General features: G+C 38.1%; 1 protein-coding gene across 1 annotated transcript in view; it reads right to left on the bottom strand.

Annotated features, from left to right (window-relative positions):
- TPK1 (thiamin pyrophosphokinase 1) overlaps positions 1-14,859 on the bottom strand; it is a 395,367-nt gene that overhangs the window by 181,144 nt on the left and 199,364 nt on the right. Inside the window, exon 6 of the mRNA XM_012447567.2 lies at positions 8,104-8,199. Within this exon, the coding sequence (XP_012302990.2) occupies positions 8,104-8,199 (96 nt within the window). The remainder of the gene's footprint in view (positions 1-8,103; positions 8,200-14,859) is intronic.

Below are 14,859 nucleotides of genomic sequence, written 5' to 3'. Positions count from 1 at the left end.
CCCCCATATAGCCAAAGAGTCACCTAATAAAGGAGAGCTCAGACTGACATTTGGCGGGTATCCTTCTGGGACAAAGATAGCAGAAGAAGAAACTGGTAGCAACCCTTACTGTTCTGCAGCTGCTGCAGGTGATCCCCAGGCAAGCAGGGCCTGGAGTGGACCTCAGCAGTCCTACAGCAGAGGGGCCAGACTGTTAGAAGGAAAACTAAGAAACAGAAATAACTTCATCATCAACAAACAGGACATCCACTCAGAGACCCAATCCGAAAGTCAGCAACTACAAAGACGACAAGTGGATAAATCCACAAAGATGGGAAGAAAGCAGTGCAAAAACGATGAAAACACCCGAAACCAGAATACTTCTCCTCCTACAAGGGATCACAACTCCTCATCAGCAAGGGAACAAGGCTGGATGGAGAAGGAGTGTGATGAAATGACAGAATCAGGCTTCAGAAGGTGGGTAATAAGAAACCTCTGTGAGCTAAAAGAATATGTTCTAACCCAATGCAAAGAAACTAAGAACCTTGAAAAAAGATTTGACGAAACGCTAACGAGAATAGACAACTTAGAGAGGAATATAAGTGAATTGATGGAGTGAAAAGCACAACATGAGAACCTCGTGAAGCATGCACAAGTTTCAACAGCCGAATTGACCAAGCAGAAGAAAGGATATCAGAGGTCGAAGATCAACTCAATGAAATAAAACGAGAAGGCAAGGTTAAAGAAAAAAGGGTAAAAAGGAATGAACAAAGTCTCCAAGAAATACGGGACTATGTGAAAAGACCTAATCTATGTTTGATAGGTGTATCTGAATGTGATGAAAAGAATGAATCCAAGCTGGAAAATACTCTTCAGGATATTATCCAGGAAAACTTCCCCAACCTAGCAAGGCAGACCAATATTCAAGTCCAGGAAATACAGAGAACACCACAAAGATATTCCTCAAGAAGAGCAACCCCAAGGCACATAATCATCAGATTCACAAGGGTTGAAATGAAGGAGAAAATGCTAAGGGGAGCCAGGAGAAAGGTCAGGTTACCCACAAAGGGAAGTCCATCAGACTCACAGCAGATCTCTCAGCAGAAACCCTACAAGCCAGAAGAGAGTGGGGGCCAATATTCAACATCCTTAAAGAAAAGAACTTTCAACCCAAAATTTCATATCCAGCCAAACTAAGCTTCATAAGTGAAGGAAAAATAAAATCCTTTGAGAACAAATAAGTACTCAGAGATTTCATCACCACCAGGCCTGCTTTACAAGAGCTCCTGAAAGAGGCACTACACATAGAAAGGAACAAGCAGTACCAGCCACTCCGAAAACATACCAAATGGTAAAGAGCATCAACACAATAAAGAATCTGCATCAACTAATGGGCAAAACAGTCAGCTAGCATCAAAATGGCAGTATCAAATTTACACATAACAATATTAACCCTAAATGTAAATGGACTAAATGCCCCAATCAAAAGACACAGACTGGCAAATTGGATAAAAAGCCAAAACCCATTGGTGTGATGTATCCAGGAAACCCATCTCACATGCAAGGATACACAAAGGCTCAAAATAAAGGGATGGAGGAAGACTTACCAAGCAAATGGAGAGCAAAAAAAAACCAGGAGTTGCAATTCTCATCTCTGATAAAATAGACTTTAAAGCAACAAAGATCAAAAGAGACAAAGAAGGACATTAAATAATGGTAGAAGGATCAATGCAACAAGAAGACCTAATGATCCTAAATACATATGCACCTAATACAGGAGCATCCAGATACATAAGGCAAGTTCTTAATGACTTACAAAGAGACTTAGACTCCCACACAATAATAGTGGGAGACTTTAACACCCCATTGTCAATATTAGACAGATCAATGAGACAGAAAATTAACAAGGATATCCAGGACTTGAACTCAGACCTGGACCAAGCAAACCTAATAGACGTTTACAGAACTCTCCACCCTAAATCCACAGAATATACATTCTTCTCAGCACCACATCACACCTACTCTAAAATAGACCACATAATTGGAAGTAAATCACTCTTCAGCAAATGCAAAAGAACAGAAATCATAACTGTAAGGCTGTTTGCCTTGCTGGGAGCTCGGACACACCCCTCCTCACCGGGAGCTCAGACACACCCCCCTCCCTCTCCTGGAGCTTGGACACGCCCACCTCCCTCACACAGCACCTAGCTCTCCCTTAAGGAACCCCGCCAAAATTTATAGGAAGCCCCGCCAGGACCTGCCCGATAGCATTTTGTCCCGTCCGGGCCCCACTCCCCTTGGGCTGCTCGCTCACCGGAAATCCCGCCTACCTGCCAATAGCAGCTTGTACATTCACATCCTGCTCTCCCACAATCAATCAAATGCCTTGACCCCCTATAAAACCCATGTCTGAGAGGAGTCCGTGTGACTTCTCCAGCCCTCCTGTGGGACCGCAGAAACTTGCCGGGGAGTGGAATAAATTCATATTGGATCTTCTTGCGCTGGCCTCAGTTTCTTCATTTTAAACTTGGCAAGAACCCAAGAACCCTTACAATAACAAACAGTCTCTCAGACCACAGTGCAATCAAGTTAGAACTCAGAATTCAGAAACTAACTCAGAACCGCACAGCTTCATGGAAACTGAACAACTGGCTCTTGAATGTTGACTGGATAAACAATGAAATGAAGGCAGAAATAAAGATGTTATTTGAAACCAACGAGAATGAAGACACCACATACCAGAATCTCTGGGACACATTTAAAACAGTCTCTAGAGGAAAAGATACAGCAATAAGTGCCCACATGAAAAGCAAGGAGAGATCTAAAATTGACACCCTATCATCAAAATTGAAAGAGCTAGAGGAGCAAGATCGAAAAAAGTCAAAACCTAGCAGAAGACAAGAAATAACTAAGATCAGAGCAGACCTGAAGGAGATAGAGACACAAAAAAACCCTTCAAAAAAATCAATAAATCCAGGAGCTGGTTTTTTGAAAAGATCAACAAAACAGATAGACCACTAGCCAGATTAATAAAAAAGAAAAGAGAATAACCAAATAGATGCAATAAAAAACGATAAAGGGGATATCACCACAGATTCCACAGAAATTCAAACCATCATCAGAGATTATTACAAACAACTCTATGCACATAAAGTAGGAAACCTGGAAGAAATGAATAAATTCCTGGAAACTTGCCTCCTCCCAAGCCTAAACCAGGAAGAAGTCGAAACTCTGAATAGACCAATAACAAGGTCTGAAGTCGAGGCAGCAATTAAGAGCCTACCACCCAAAAAAAGCCCAGGTCCAGATGGGTTCACAGCCGAATTCTACCAGACATACAAAGAGGAGCTGGTACCATTCCTTCTGAAACTATTCCAAATAATCCAAAATGAGGGAATCCTTCCCAAATCATTTTATGAGACCAACATCATCCTGATACCAAAACCTGGCAGAGACTCAACAAGAAAAGAAAACTTCAGGCCAATATCCGTGATGAACATAGATGCAAAAATCTTCAATAAAATACTGTCAAGCCGACTGCAACAGCACATCAAAAAGCTTATCCACCACGATCAAGTAGGATTCATCCTGGGGATGCAAGGCTGGTTCAATATACGCAAGTCTATAAATGTAATTCACCACATAAACAGAACCAAAGACAAAAACCACATGATTATCTCAATTGATGCAGAGAAGGCCTTCGACAAAATTCAACAGCCCTTTATACTAAAAACCCTCAATAAACTAGGTATTGACGGAACATATCTCAAAATAATAAAAGCTATTTATGACAAACCAACAGCCAATATCATACTGAATGGGCAAAAACTGAAAGCATTCCCTTTGAAATCTGGCACTAGACAAGGATGCCCTCTCTCACCGCTCCTATTCAATATAGTACTGGAAGTTCTAGCCAGAGCAATCAGGCAAGATAAAGAAATAAAGGGTATTCAAATAGGAAAAGAGGAAGTAAAATTGCCTCTATTTGCAGACGACATGATTGTATATCTAGAAGACCCCATCGTCTCAGCCCAAAATCTCCTGAAACTGATAAGCAATTTCAGCAAAGTCTCAGGTTACAAAATCAATGTGCAAAAATCACAAGCATTCCTATACACCAATAACAGACTTAAAGAAAGCCAAATCAAGAACGAACTGCCATTCACAATTGCTACAAAGAGAATAAAATACCTAGGAATACAACTAACAAGGAATGTAAAGGACCTCTTCAAGGAGAACTACAAACCACTGCTCAACAAAATAAGAGAGGACACAAACAGATGTAGAAACATTCCATGTTCATGGTTAGGAAGAATCAGTATCGTGAAAATGGCCATACTGCCCAAAGTAATTTACATATTCAACGCTATCCCCATCAAGTTACCAAAGACCTTCTTCACAGAACTCAAAAAAACCACCTTAAACTTCATATGGAACCAAGAGAGAGCCCACATAGCCAAGTCAATTCTAAGCAAAAAGAACAAAGCTGGAGGCATCATGCTACCTGACTTCAAACTATATTACAAGGCTACAGTAATCAAAACAGCATGGTACTGGTACCAAAACAGAGATATAGACCAATGGAACAGAACAGAGGCCTCAGAGGCAACACAACATATCTACAACCATCCGATCTTTGACAAACCTGACAAAAACAAGCAATGGGGAAAGGATACCCTGTTTAATAAATGGTGTTGGGAAAACTGGCTAGCCATGTGCAGAAAGCAGAAACTGGACCCCTTCCTGACACCTTACACTAAAATTAACTCCAGATGGATTAAAGACTTAAACATAAGACCTAACACCATAAAAACCATAGAAGAAAATCTAGGCAAAACCATTAGGGACATCGGCATAGGCAAGGACTTCATGATCAAAATACCAAAAGCATTGGCAACAAAAGCCAAAATAGACAAATGGAACCTAATCAAACTCCACAGCTTCTGTAAGGGAAAAGAAACAGTCATTAGAGTGAATCAGCAACCAACAGAATGGGAAAAAATTTTTGCAGTTTACCCATCTGACAAAGGGCTGATATCCAGAATTTACAGGAAACTAAAACAGATTTAGAAGAAAAAAACAAGCCCATTCAAAAGTGGGCGAAGGATATGAACAGACACTTTACAAAAGAAGACATACATGAGGCCAAGAAACATATGAAAAAACGCTCATCATCTCTGGTCATTAGAGAAATGCAAATCAAAACTACATTAAGATACCATCTCACACCAGTTAAAATGGCAATCATTAAAAAGTCTGGAGACAACAGATGCTGGAGAGGATGTGGAGAAATAGGAACACTTTTACAGTGTTGGTGGGAGTGTAAATTAGTTCAACCATTGTGGAAGACAGTGTGGCTATTCCTCAAGGACCTAGAAATAGAAACTCCGTTTGACCCAGCAATCCCATTACTGGGTATATATCCGAAGGATTATAAATTGTTCTACTATAAGGACACATGCACATGAATGTTCATTGCAGCACAGTTTACAATAGCAAAGACCTGGAACCAACCCAAATGCCCATCGATGACAGACTGGACAGGGAAAATGTGGCACATATACACCATGGAATATTATGCAGCCATCAAAAACAATGAGTTCGTGTCCTTTGTAGGGACATGGATGAACCTGGAAACCATCATTCCCAGCAACCTGACACAAGAACAGAAAATCAACCACCGCATGTTCTCACTCATAGGCGGGTGTTGAACAATGAGAACACATGGACACAGGGAGGGAAGCACTGCACACTGGAGTCTGTTGGGGGGAAATAAGGGAGGGACAGCGGAGGGTGGGGAGTCGGGGAGAGATAGCATGGGGAGAAACGTCAGATATAGGTGAAGGGGAGGAAGGCAGCAAATCGCACTGCCATGTGTGTACCTATGCAAGAATCTTGCATGTTCTTCACATGTATCCCAAAACCTAAAACGCAATTCAAAAAAAAAAAAGCAGAGGGAGCAACATACACAAAAACACGTCAAAGCAGGAGAGAGGAGGAAATCCGGCTTATTTTAGGATCAAAGAGAAACACTAGTGCAGGATGGGGCGGGAGAACGTCTTGGCCCCAAGGCATGTTGGGGTCTGAGGCAGCACAGGCAGTGAATCACTGCACTGCTCTTCAAAAAAGAACTCACTGTAGGGTGTGTGGAGGCACCCAGCTGCCACCCCTTCAGGAGGCAGGACATCATGCCACTGAGTCTGTAGTCTTCCCTGGCAACCTCTGAGCCAAGTCTACATTCCTCCTGAGCATCCTCTAGTCTGTGACTAATCACAGTTGGAGTACAAGGTTGTTGCTATTTCTGTCCAATGCAGGGGCCCTTTAACAGCTAGTCTTGCTTTAAGACTCCCCACCAGATTGGCCAAGACTGTCAAATTTGGTTGCAGATCATACCCTCTTCTCCCAGTTTGAGACTCTCTCTAGATTTGGGCCTTGTTAAGATATGATTATTTGTTTCAAGGCTCAATGAGAGAATACTGTATTATAGATGCTATTGGTTAGATGGAAGGCATTAGACTCATATAATTGCATCTTAGCTTTTAATCATGTCAGTGGAGGTGCTGGGAAAAATAAAACATAGCTGTGAATATTTAAAATTTTTTTCCTAAGAAATATCAAATCAGCGATATCTGGATGAAATAAATCACAATTGGCTGTTTTCTGCTTTCATTAAACAAATAATTATAGCAGTTTACTGCTGGAAATAGCACAATACATTTGATAGAGTTCAGCAAAGCTACAACAGAGATAAGAAATGTTCACACAATTATTTTGGTGAGTTCGCAGATTGAGCTACTTGCCAATTGTGATAGTTAACAAGGTTTTACTTCAAAGGAGAAAAGAATTTACTACTGCAACTTAGTAAATATATGCTAGAGTTTATATTTAATAAATTTTTGTTAGAGCTGCCACTCTGATATCTATCCCATCCTGCAAAATATGTATTAACCATGTAGTTTGAATACATAAGCCACATGGATTGATCCCACAGCTGGCTCCAACCAAAGACAGTCAGGATTCTCTCATTTTCCTTTGCCAAAAGCAAGAGTGGTTTAATGGAGAGATCTTAAGGGTTAAGTCCTATGATGGTGGGAAGTGATGTATCTCCCCAACTCTATGCCTTAATCCCCCTACATGTGAAGGGTAAAATGTTACTGCAGGTGGCGGCTGGAGACAATCAGGGAAACCAGTGTGAAGACAAAGCCTACAAAGCGGAGCCAGAATAAATATAAGAGAAAGAGCATGAGTTCTGACAAAGCTCTGTCTCAAGACTGCCCTATATCACATGGTTATTGAGAGCAGGTTGAAATGTGTTTTCTGTTACTTGTAGTATCAAAAGCATTCTAATATACAAGGCTGTTTTCCTGCTTTCCTTGGTTTAAAATTACACAATTGATCATTCATCTCAGCTTAAAACTTATTGCCCCTGAATGGGTTGGGAGGGGAAAGGTCAATTGTCATTCAATGCTTCAGGTTTAATTTTGTAGCTCTTCATTAATCACAGACTTAAAAAACTTTGCATGCCATTTCAACAGATATCAAAAAATAAAATAAAAAATAAACTCGTGTACTAACTAATTAATGCAATTAAACATTTGGATGCTAGGTGAATATCAGTACTGGATACCTTAAAGAGCACATAATGCAAAGCAGTAGACTTTTCTCTGGCTTAAAAAAAGTTGATATTCACTTATATAAAAATTTGCAATGGGCCGAATCAAGGCCATATTTGCTTGTTTTGTCTATACAATATGTAAATAGACATAGTGCAAAAATACACACAGCTCTTCATGGCAACAATCAGCTAGAGATGAACAGCAGCCAGTCACTTTTGGGCAAGAATGAGTTCCCAGTTTTGATTATTTTACACATGGTCCAGTTCACCCATTTTATTACCTTGCCACTACGATGTTAGATTTGTGTCTCCTGGTTTAAGTGTACATGTTAATGTTTGGCAGCTAAGTACAGATTTATCTGATATACAGGGGAAGAAAAACCTGGCAGCTAATAACAACAACAACAAAAAAGCCTCAAAAGCAAATATCCATTTCAGCTCAGTGAAAAAAAAAAGCAACACATTTTTCATATCCTTTGTAATAACCACCAAATACGTGTATGTATTACCTTTAAGTCATTTTCTTCTATCTTCTTTTGGAGCATTTTAAGGCACTTAGTAAAGTCAGTGTGGTCTTGATCAGGAGTTGAAATAAGCTCACATCCCTATGTATTAAAGCAAAAGAAAAGGTAAGAGTAAGTAGTAATTTCACCCTTATGAACAAGATCAAGACCTATAAAAGTAAAGATAACGTATCAATAGACATATCCTATTATGCCTTTATTGTTCCTGTATCATTAGAATCATTATCATCATCTTTTTAATTTCACATCATGGAACATTTCAGAAATGGTATTAGAGCGTTACAATAATGGACTGATTATGACAATCATTTTATTTAAGAAAAGTATACATTATACTACATTAATGGGTCTTTTAAAAATCCTGATGTGATGACATTCGAGATTAACATAAGGACTTTGATACATGTGTAATAAATTATATTCTCAGTTCAATTACCTGAAATTAAAATGAAACTATTTTGATGAAACTTTGAAGTTCTTTAAGCAGAACTGATGAGTTTGTTTACATGAATGAAAATACTAATATTAATATTGAATTATAAAACTTTACATTTTAAGTAAAATCAAGTCGGCAGTCCTACAATATTCTTTTATAAGAGCCTCTTTCTCCCTTGTGAGACACAGAACAAAGAGCTATGTCTGTGTAAATATGTCTCCTGGATTATCTTTTGGACATAATGAAGCGAATTTATAAGTTCTTTGCCTTTTCTACAAGATAATTTACCCAGTGAAAAACAATGAAATATATTTATAAGTATGAAGCCACAAAAATGTCAGTTTGTTGGCACTAGTGAACTTAGATGGCTAAAGAAACCATATTTTTGAAATGACACCTTTTCCTCCAATGTCATACAGAGGCAAAGGTACATAAAGTGAGCATGATGGGACTTCAGACTTCTTAATTCAGGAATAAAACAATTCTTGGACTCTGACAAACAGCTGAGTAAGGGAAAGTTAAATATAATCTAGTATATAAAGTTGCCATTCAAAGAGTTTTCAAGGATACAAAACACCCATACTGCCTCTTAAATTATTCTAAGAACCATTCTCGGTAGATTTAAAGGTTCTTCTTTTACTTCAAGGTCTCTTTAAATGTGTCAAGCTCAACCTGTGCTTCATTCATTTATGACTCTCCTACAATATAGTGACCAATGAAAAAATTAATTTCTCATCATTCGCAAATATATTATGCTCTAAAAGATGTATATGTCATCTTTACATGATCATCGACATATACTTTCTTGACCCTACAAGAACAATGAAATTTACTATAATCACCAAGCAAGGACATAAAGAAGTGACCCTTCTCAGGTTAACACTCCTAATAAGGAAGATAGCAGCATATGCCAGGGCATACAGGAATATTAGCAGGGTTGAACAGACTGCCACCAAACCAAAAATCTTTACACTGAAAGTTCCTCAAAGGTAGGTTCATCCATTATTATTTCCAGTACCAGGCACCAGTTTGTTGCACAGTAAATGTTTAAAGAATATTCTTGAGGAAGAAAATGGATTTTACAAAGACATTTATAAAAATGTACACTGGCTAGGGGGTACAATTGTGCAGTATCTTATTGCTAAATAAGCCATATTTGAGAATGAAATTGTCTTCCTCTTTTAAATGCTGACAATAGACAGATGGTCAGCATTTAAAAGGTAATAAAATTTAAAAGGCAAATAGAAAATTCAACATAATGAATGATTAATAGATTATTATCTACCTTCACAGAATCCATATAGAGAGCCATGGAGAAAATGACAGTTAAACAAAACCCAGGACGTAATCTATCTAGTACCCACTGCAACATTTTGTAGATTAAGAAAATAAAATCAAGAGACAAAAATCGACCTGCTGACAATTGGACAGCTAGGTAGTAATCAGCAGCAAAGACATGACTAGAAATCCTATTTATTTACCCTCACCAAGTAAAACAAATTCTTAGATAGCTGATAGAAAAATGTCATATAAAATCTCTAGAGTTAGTTTCACAAGAAGGATACTATTCAAAAAAAAAAACCTACTTGAAACATATGAGCAAGCAAATATCTTACTTTATCTCATCATTTACAATAAACACATAGATATGCTTGGTTCAGGACATGGAAAGAGATTAGCACGAAAAATTCAGAGTGAATCTAACTCAAGAATTTCTATAAAGTCGTTGAAGGTGTTTAACTGATAAACAGCAGCCATTCACAAGTTTAAATGGTTCTAATCTCATCACAGACTGAGAATAAACTCACTAGAAGTGGAAATAGCTCTAATAGCAGTTGCAGGGTAGCTGCCAACACTTAAAAAGGAGACTTGAAAAACAAAATCTTAACCAAAGTGCAATAACAGGCCTGTGGCTAACTAAAGATGTTTCCACTGTTTTCCCGGTCTTAGGGTAACATATTAAGATCTAAGAGGGGAGAAAAAGAAAGATAAAGATGAGAAACTACCAAGATCCTGCAAACAAGAAACAACGTAGAAATACTATAAGGTATCAAGCAGTACTCCTCTATTATATATTTATATTTATGATTATTTTAATATGAAGCCCAATTTCCTAATGTCAGAAGCACTGAGGTGCTGTGAAAAATTCCACTGATATATTTTCTCAAAAAAAAAAAAACAACAAAAAAAAAGAAAGAAAAGAAAAAGAAAACCCTCATACTTGCTATCCAAGGACTGAGAAGATATTAAAGCCATGAAATTTGGTAATTAAGAATATTACTGGAGAGAGATCCAAGATGGCTGATCACTAGCAGCTCGGGCTCCTAGCTCCCAGTGAAAGCGCAGAGAACGAGAGGACGCCACACTTTCAGACGAATATTTGTTGCTCACGGACCAGGAGATTCCCAGCAGAGGAGCCCCACGTGTCGCCAGGGCGACTCTTGTGGCCGGCGTGGCGGTTTTGCTGGTGCCTTAGCGTGCCAGTTTTTGGTGCAGAGTCCGGAGATTCCTGGGCAGAAAAGCACCATCAATCTTAACACCGCTATTTTGGCTGGCGCAGTGGACTGCTCAGATTTTGGCGCTGGGAATCAACAAGTTGGACGTCTGCTCAGAGACCTAGTTAGAAAGTCGGTAATTACAAAGACAACAGATGGATAAATATATAATGAAGGGAAGAAATCAGCGTAAAAAGGCAGAGAATACTCAAAATCAGAATGCCTCTCCCTCTACAGGGGATCGCAATTCCTCATCAGTAACGGAACAAGGCTTAATAGATTACGAGTGTGTTCCAATAACAGAAGCAGGTTTCAAAACGTGGGTGATAAGAAACTTCTGTGAATTAAAAGAACTTGTTCTAACCCAATGCAAAGAAACTAAGAACCTTGAAAAAAGGTTTGACGAAATGTTAACGAGAATGGACAATTTAGAGAGGAACATAAGTGAATTGATGGAGCTGAAAAACACAACACGAGAACTTCGCGAAGCATGCACAAGTTTAAACAGTTGAATTGATCAAGTAGAAGAAAGGACATCAGAAGTCGAGAACCAGCTCAGTGAAATGAAACGAGAAGACAAGATTGGAGAAAAAAGGATGAAAAGGAATGAGCAAAGTCTCCAGGAAATATGGGACTATGTGAAAAGACCTAATTTACGTTTGATAGGTGTACCTGAATGTGATGGAGAATGAATCCAAGTTGGAAAATACTCTTCAGGATATCATTTAGGAAAATTTTCCCAACCTGGCAAGGCAGGGTAATATTCAACTCCAGGTAATACAGAGACCACAAAGATATTCTTCAAGAAGACCAACCCCAAGGCACATAATTGCCAGATTTATTAGGGTTGAAATGAAGGAGAAAATACTAAGGCAGCTAGAGAGAAAGGTCAGGTTACCCATAAAGGGAAACCTATCAGACTTACAGCAGATCTCTCAGCAGAAACCCTACAAGCCAGAAAAGAGTGGGGACCAATATTTAACATCCTTAAAGAAAAGAACTTGCAACCTAGAATTTCCTATCCAGCCAAACCAAGCTTTATAATCGAAGGAAAAATTAAATCCTTTGCGAACAAACAAGTACTTAGAGAGTTCACCACCACCAGGCCTGCTTTACAAGAGCTTCTGAAAGAAGCACTATACATATAAAGGAACAACCAATATCAGCCTTTCCAAAAATATATCAAAAAGAAAAGAACATTAACACAACGAAAAATTTACACTAACTAATGGGCAAAACAGCCAGCTAGCATCAAATGCCAGTATTAAAGTTATATATATTCTAATTGGATAAAAAGCCAAAACCCATTGCTATGCTGCATCCAGACCCATCTCACATGCAACGATACACAAAGACTCAAAACAAAGAGAAGGAGGAAGATTTATCAACCAATCAGAGAGTAAAAATAAACAAATAAAAAGCAGGAGATGCAATTCTCGCCTCTGATAAAGTAGACTTTAAAGTAACAAAGAGCAAAAGAGGCAAAGAAGGACATTACATAATGGCAAAAGGATCAATGTAACAAGAAGAGCTAACGATTTTATAGATCAACGAGACAGAAAATTAACAAGGACATCCAGGACTTGAACTCAGACCCAGAACAAGTAAACTTAATAAACATTTATAGAACTCTCCGCTTCAAATACACAAAACATACATTACCACCTCACACCTATTCCATAAGTGACTACATAATTGGAAGTAAATCACTCCTCAGTAATCGCATAGCATTTCATAGGTTTAAATGAAATATTGGTTGGCTGCTCGTTTGTTATCTTCTTCCCTTATTCCTTCCTGTTTACATCAAGTATAATTATTGGTATAAAAGAGGTTTTCAATACCCATTACTAAACTGCATTCTAGCCTGGGCAAGAAAGCAATACTCCCATTCTCTCTCTCTCTTTCTCTTCCTTATTCCTACTCTTATTCTTTTTCTTTCTTTCTTAAAAAAAAAAAAAATATTACTTTCTAATAAGTAGTTTGTAATAAGTTTCCTAATAGAAATGCACAAAAAATAGACTTATGATGCTAAAGCATGGGAATTTTTGTTTCAAGTACTGCTATCTTCGATTTTTTTCTCAGTTATATATAATGTTTTTAGTATATAAAGTATTATGTTATGAACCAACAAATGGTTCCATTCTCAGACTATACTTTTTGTGTTTTCCTTTTTGAGACAGGGTCTTCCTCTGTCCCATAGGCTGGAGTGCAGTGGCACAATCATGGCTCACTGCAGCCTTGACCTCCTGGACTAAAGTGATCCTCCTACTTCAGCTTCCCAAGTAGCTGGGACTACAGGCATGTACCACCATGCTCAGCTAATTTTTTTGTAGTGATGGGGTTTTCCCATGTTACCCAGGCTGGTCTCAAATTCCTGGGCTCAAGCAATTCTATGGCCTTGGCCCCCAAAGTGCTGCGATTACAGGTGTGAGCCATCACACCTGTCTAATTAGTCTTAAAATATAATTTTTCACATATACATGGAAAAAGTATCAAAGAATCACAAGGACAGAAAGATAAAAGTCATCTATCAAGTCGACAATATTTTTTGTGGAAGTCAGCGGGATTTACATGAAAGAATAAGGGATCAAAAAAAAAAAAAGCAAAGGCAATTTCGCAGAAGAACAAGGTGGTTGACCTTGCCTTTCCAGATATTCAGACACGTAAATTAATTAACACAACAGGGTATTGGCAAAATGAAACAGTAGAATATTAGAACCACAGAAGCAGAGATATTTGCTTGTGTGAGCACAGCTGTCTTTAGGAACTAGAACAGTGACTGGCGCACAAAAAGTGTTCAATATATAGTTGGTAAATAGATAACTGAACAGAATGGGGAAGACAAAAATAGACATACACATATACGCATTTGAAAACTTAATAGCAAAGTCTCAAAACATTTACAAAAAACAGAAAAGAAAATGATTGTAGTATGTGATATTTTAAATGAGGTGCAAAAATAAATATAAACCTGAAGAGAAAGAATTGATAAATTCAGCTACTTTTAACTAATAACATTTTTCATCAATAACAATATGCATAAAATAAAAAAGGCTTCAAAATGAAAGAAGTTATTTTCCACAAATATAACTAAAAAAAATTACTATCCAGAATTCATAAAGAATTTGTAAAAATCTATAAAGAATAAATAACTGGATGAAAAAATGGGCAAAATATTTTAACAGGCAAGTTAAAGAGCAGCAAACCTAAAAAAGCCAATTAATTGTAGTATTTCGTTTTCATGCTGTTGATAAAGACATACCCTAGACTGGGTAATTTACAAAAGGAAGAGGTTTAATTGGACTTACAGTTCAATATGGTTGGGGAGACCTCACTATCATGGCAGAAGGAAAGGAGGAGTAAGCCACATCTTACATGGATGGCAGTAGGCAAAGAGAGAGCTTATTCAGGAAAACTCCCCTTTTTAAAACTATCAGATCTTATGAGATTTATTCACTATGATGAGAACAGCACAGGAAAGACTTGCCCCATGATTCAATTACTGCCCACCAGGTCTCTCCCACAATATGTGAGAATTCAAAATGAGATTTGGGTGGGGAAACAGTCAAACCATATCACTAATACACATGAAAAAACCAATACACATGTAGGATTGCTTGAGTGCAGAAATCTGAGTCAAGCCTTGGTAACATGGCAAAAACCCATCACTACAAAAAAAAAAAAAAAAATTAGCCAAACATGGTGGTGGATACCTTGGGAGGCTGAGGTGGGAGAATTGCTTGAGCTCAGAAGGTCAAGGCTGCAGTGAGCCATGAAAGCAAATATGCAAAATATTTTATTAGGCAAGTT

This window comes from Aotus nancymaae, unplaced genomic scaffold (genome assembly GCF_030222135.1).
Source record: "Aotus nancymaae isolate 86718 unplaced genomic scaffold, 86718_ANA_hifiasm-v0.15.2.pri h1tg000002l, whole genome shotgun sequence".
Classification (NCBI taxonomy): Eukaryota; Metazoa; Chordata; class Mammalia; order Primates; family Aotidae; genus Aotus; species Aotus nancymaae.
This window is presented reverse-complemented; position numbering and strand designations above follow the sequence as displayed.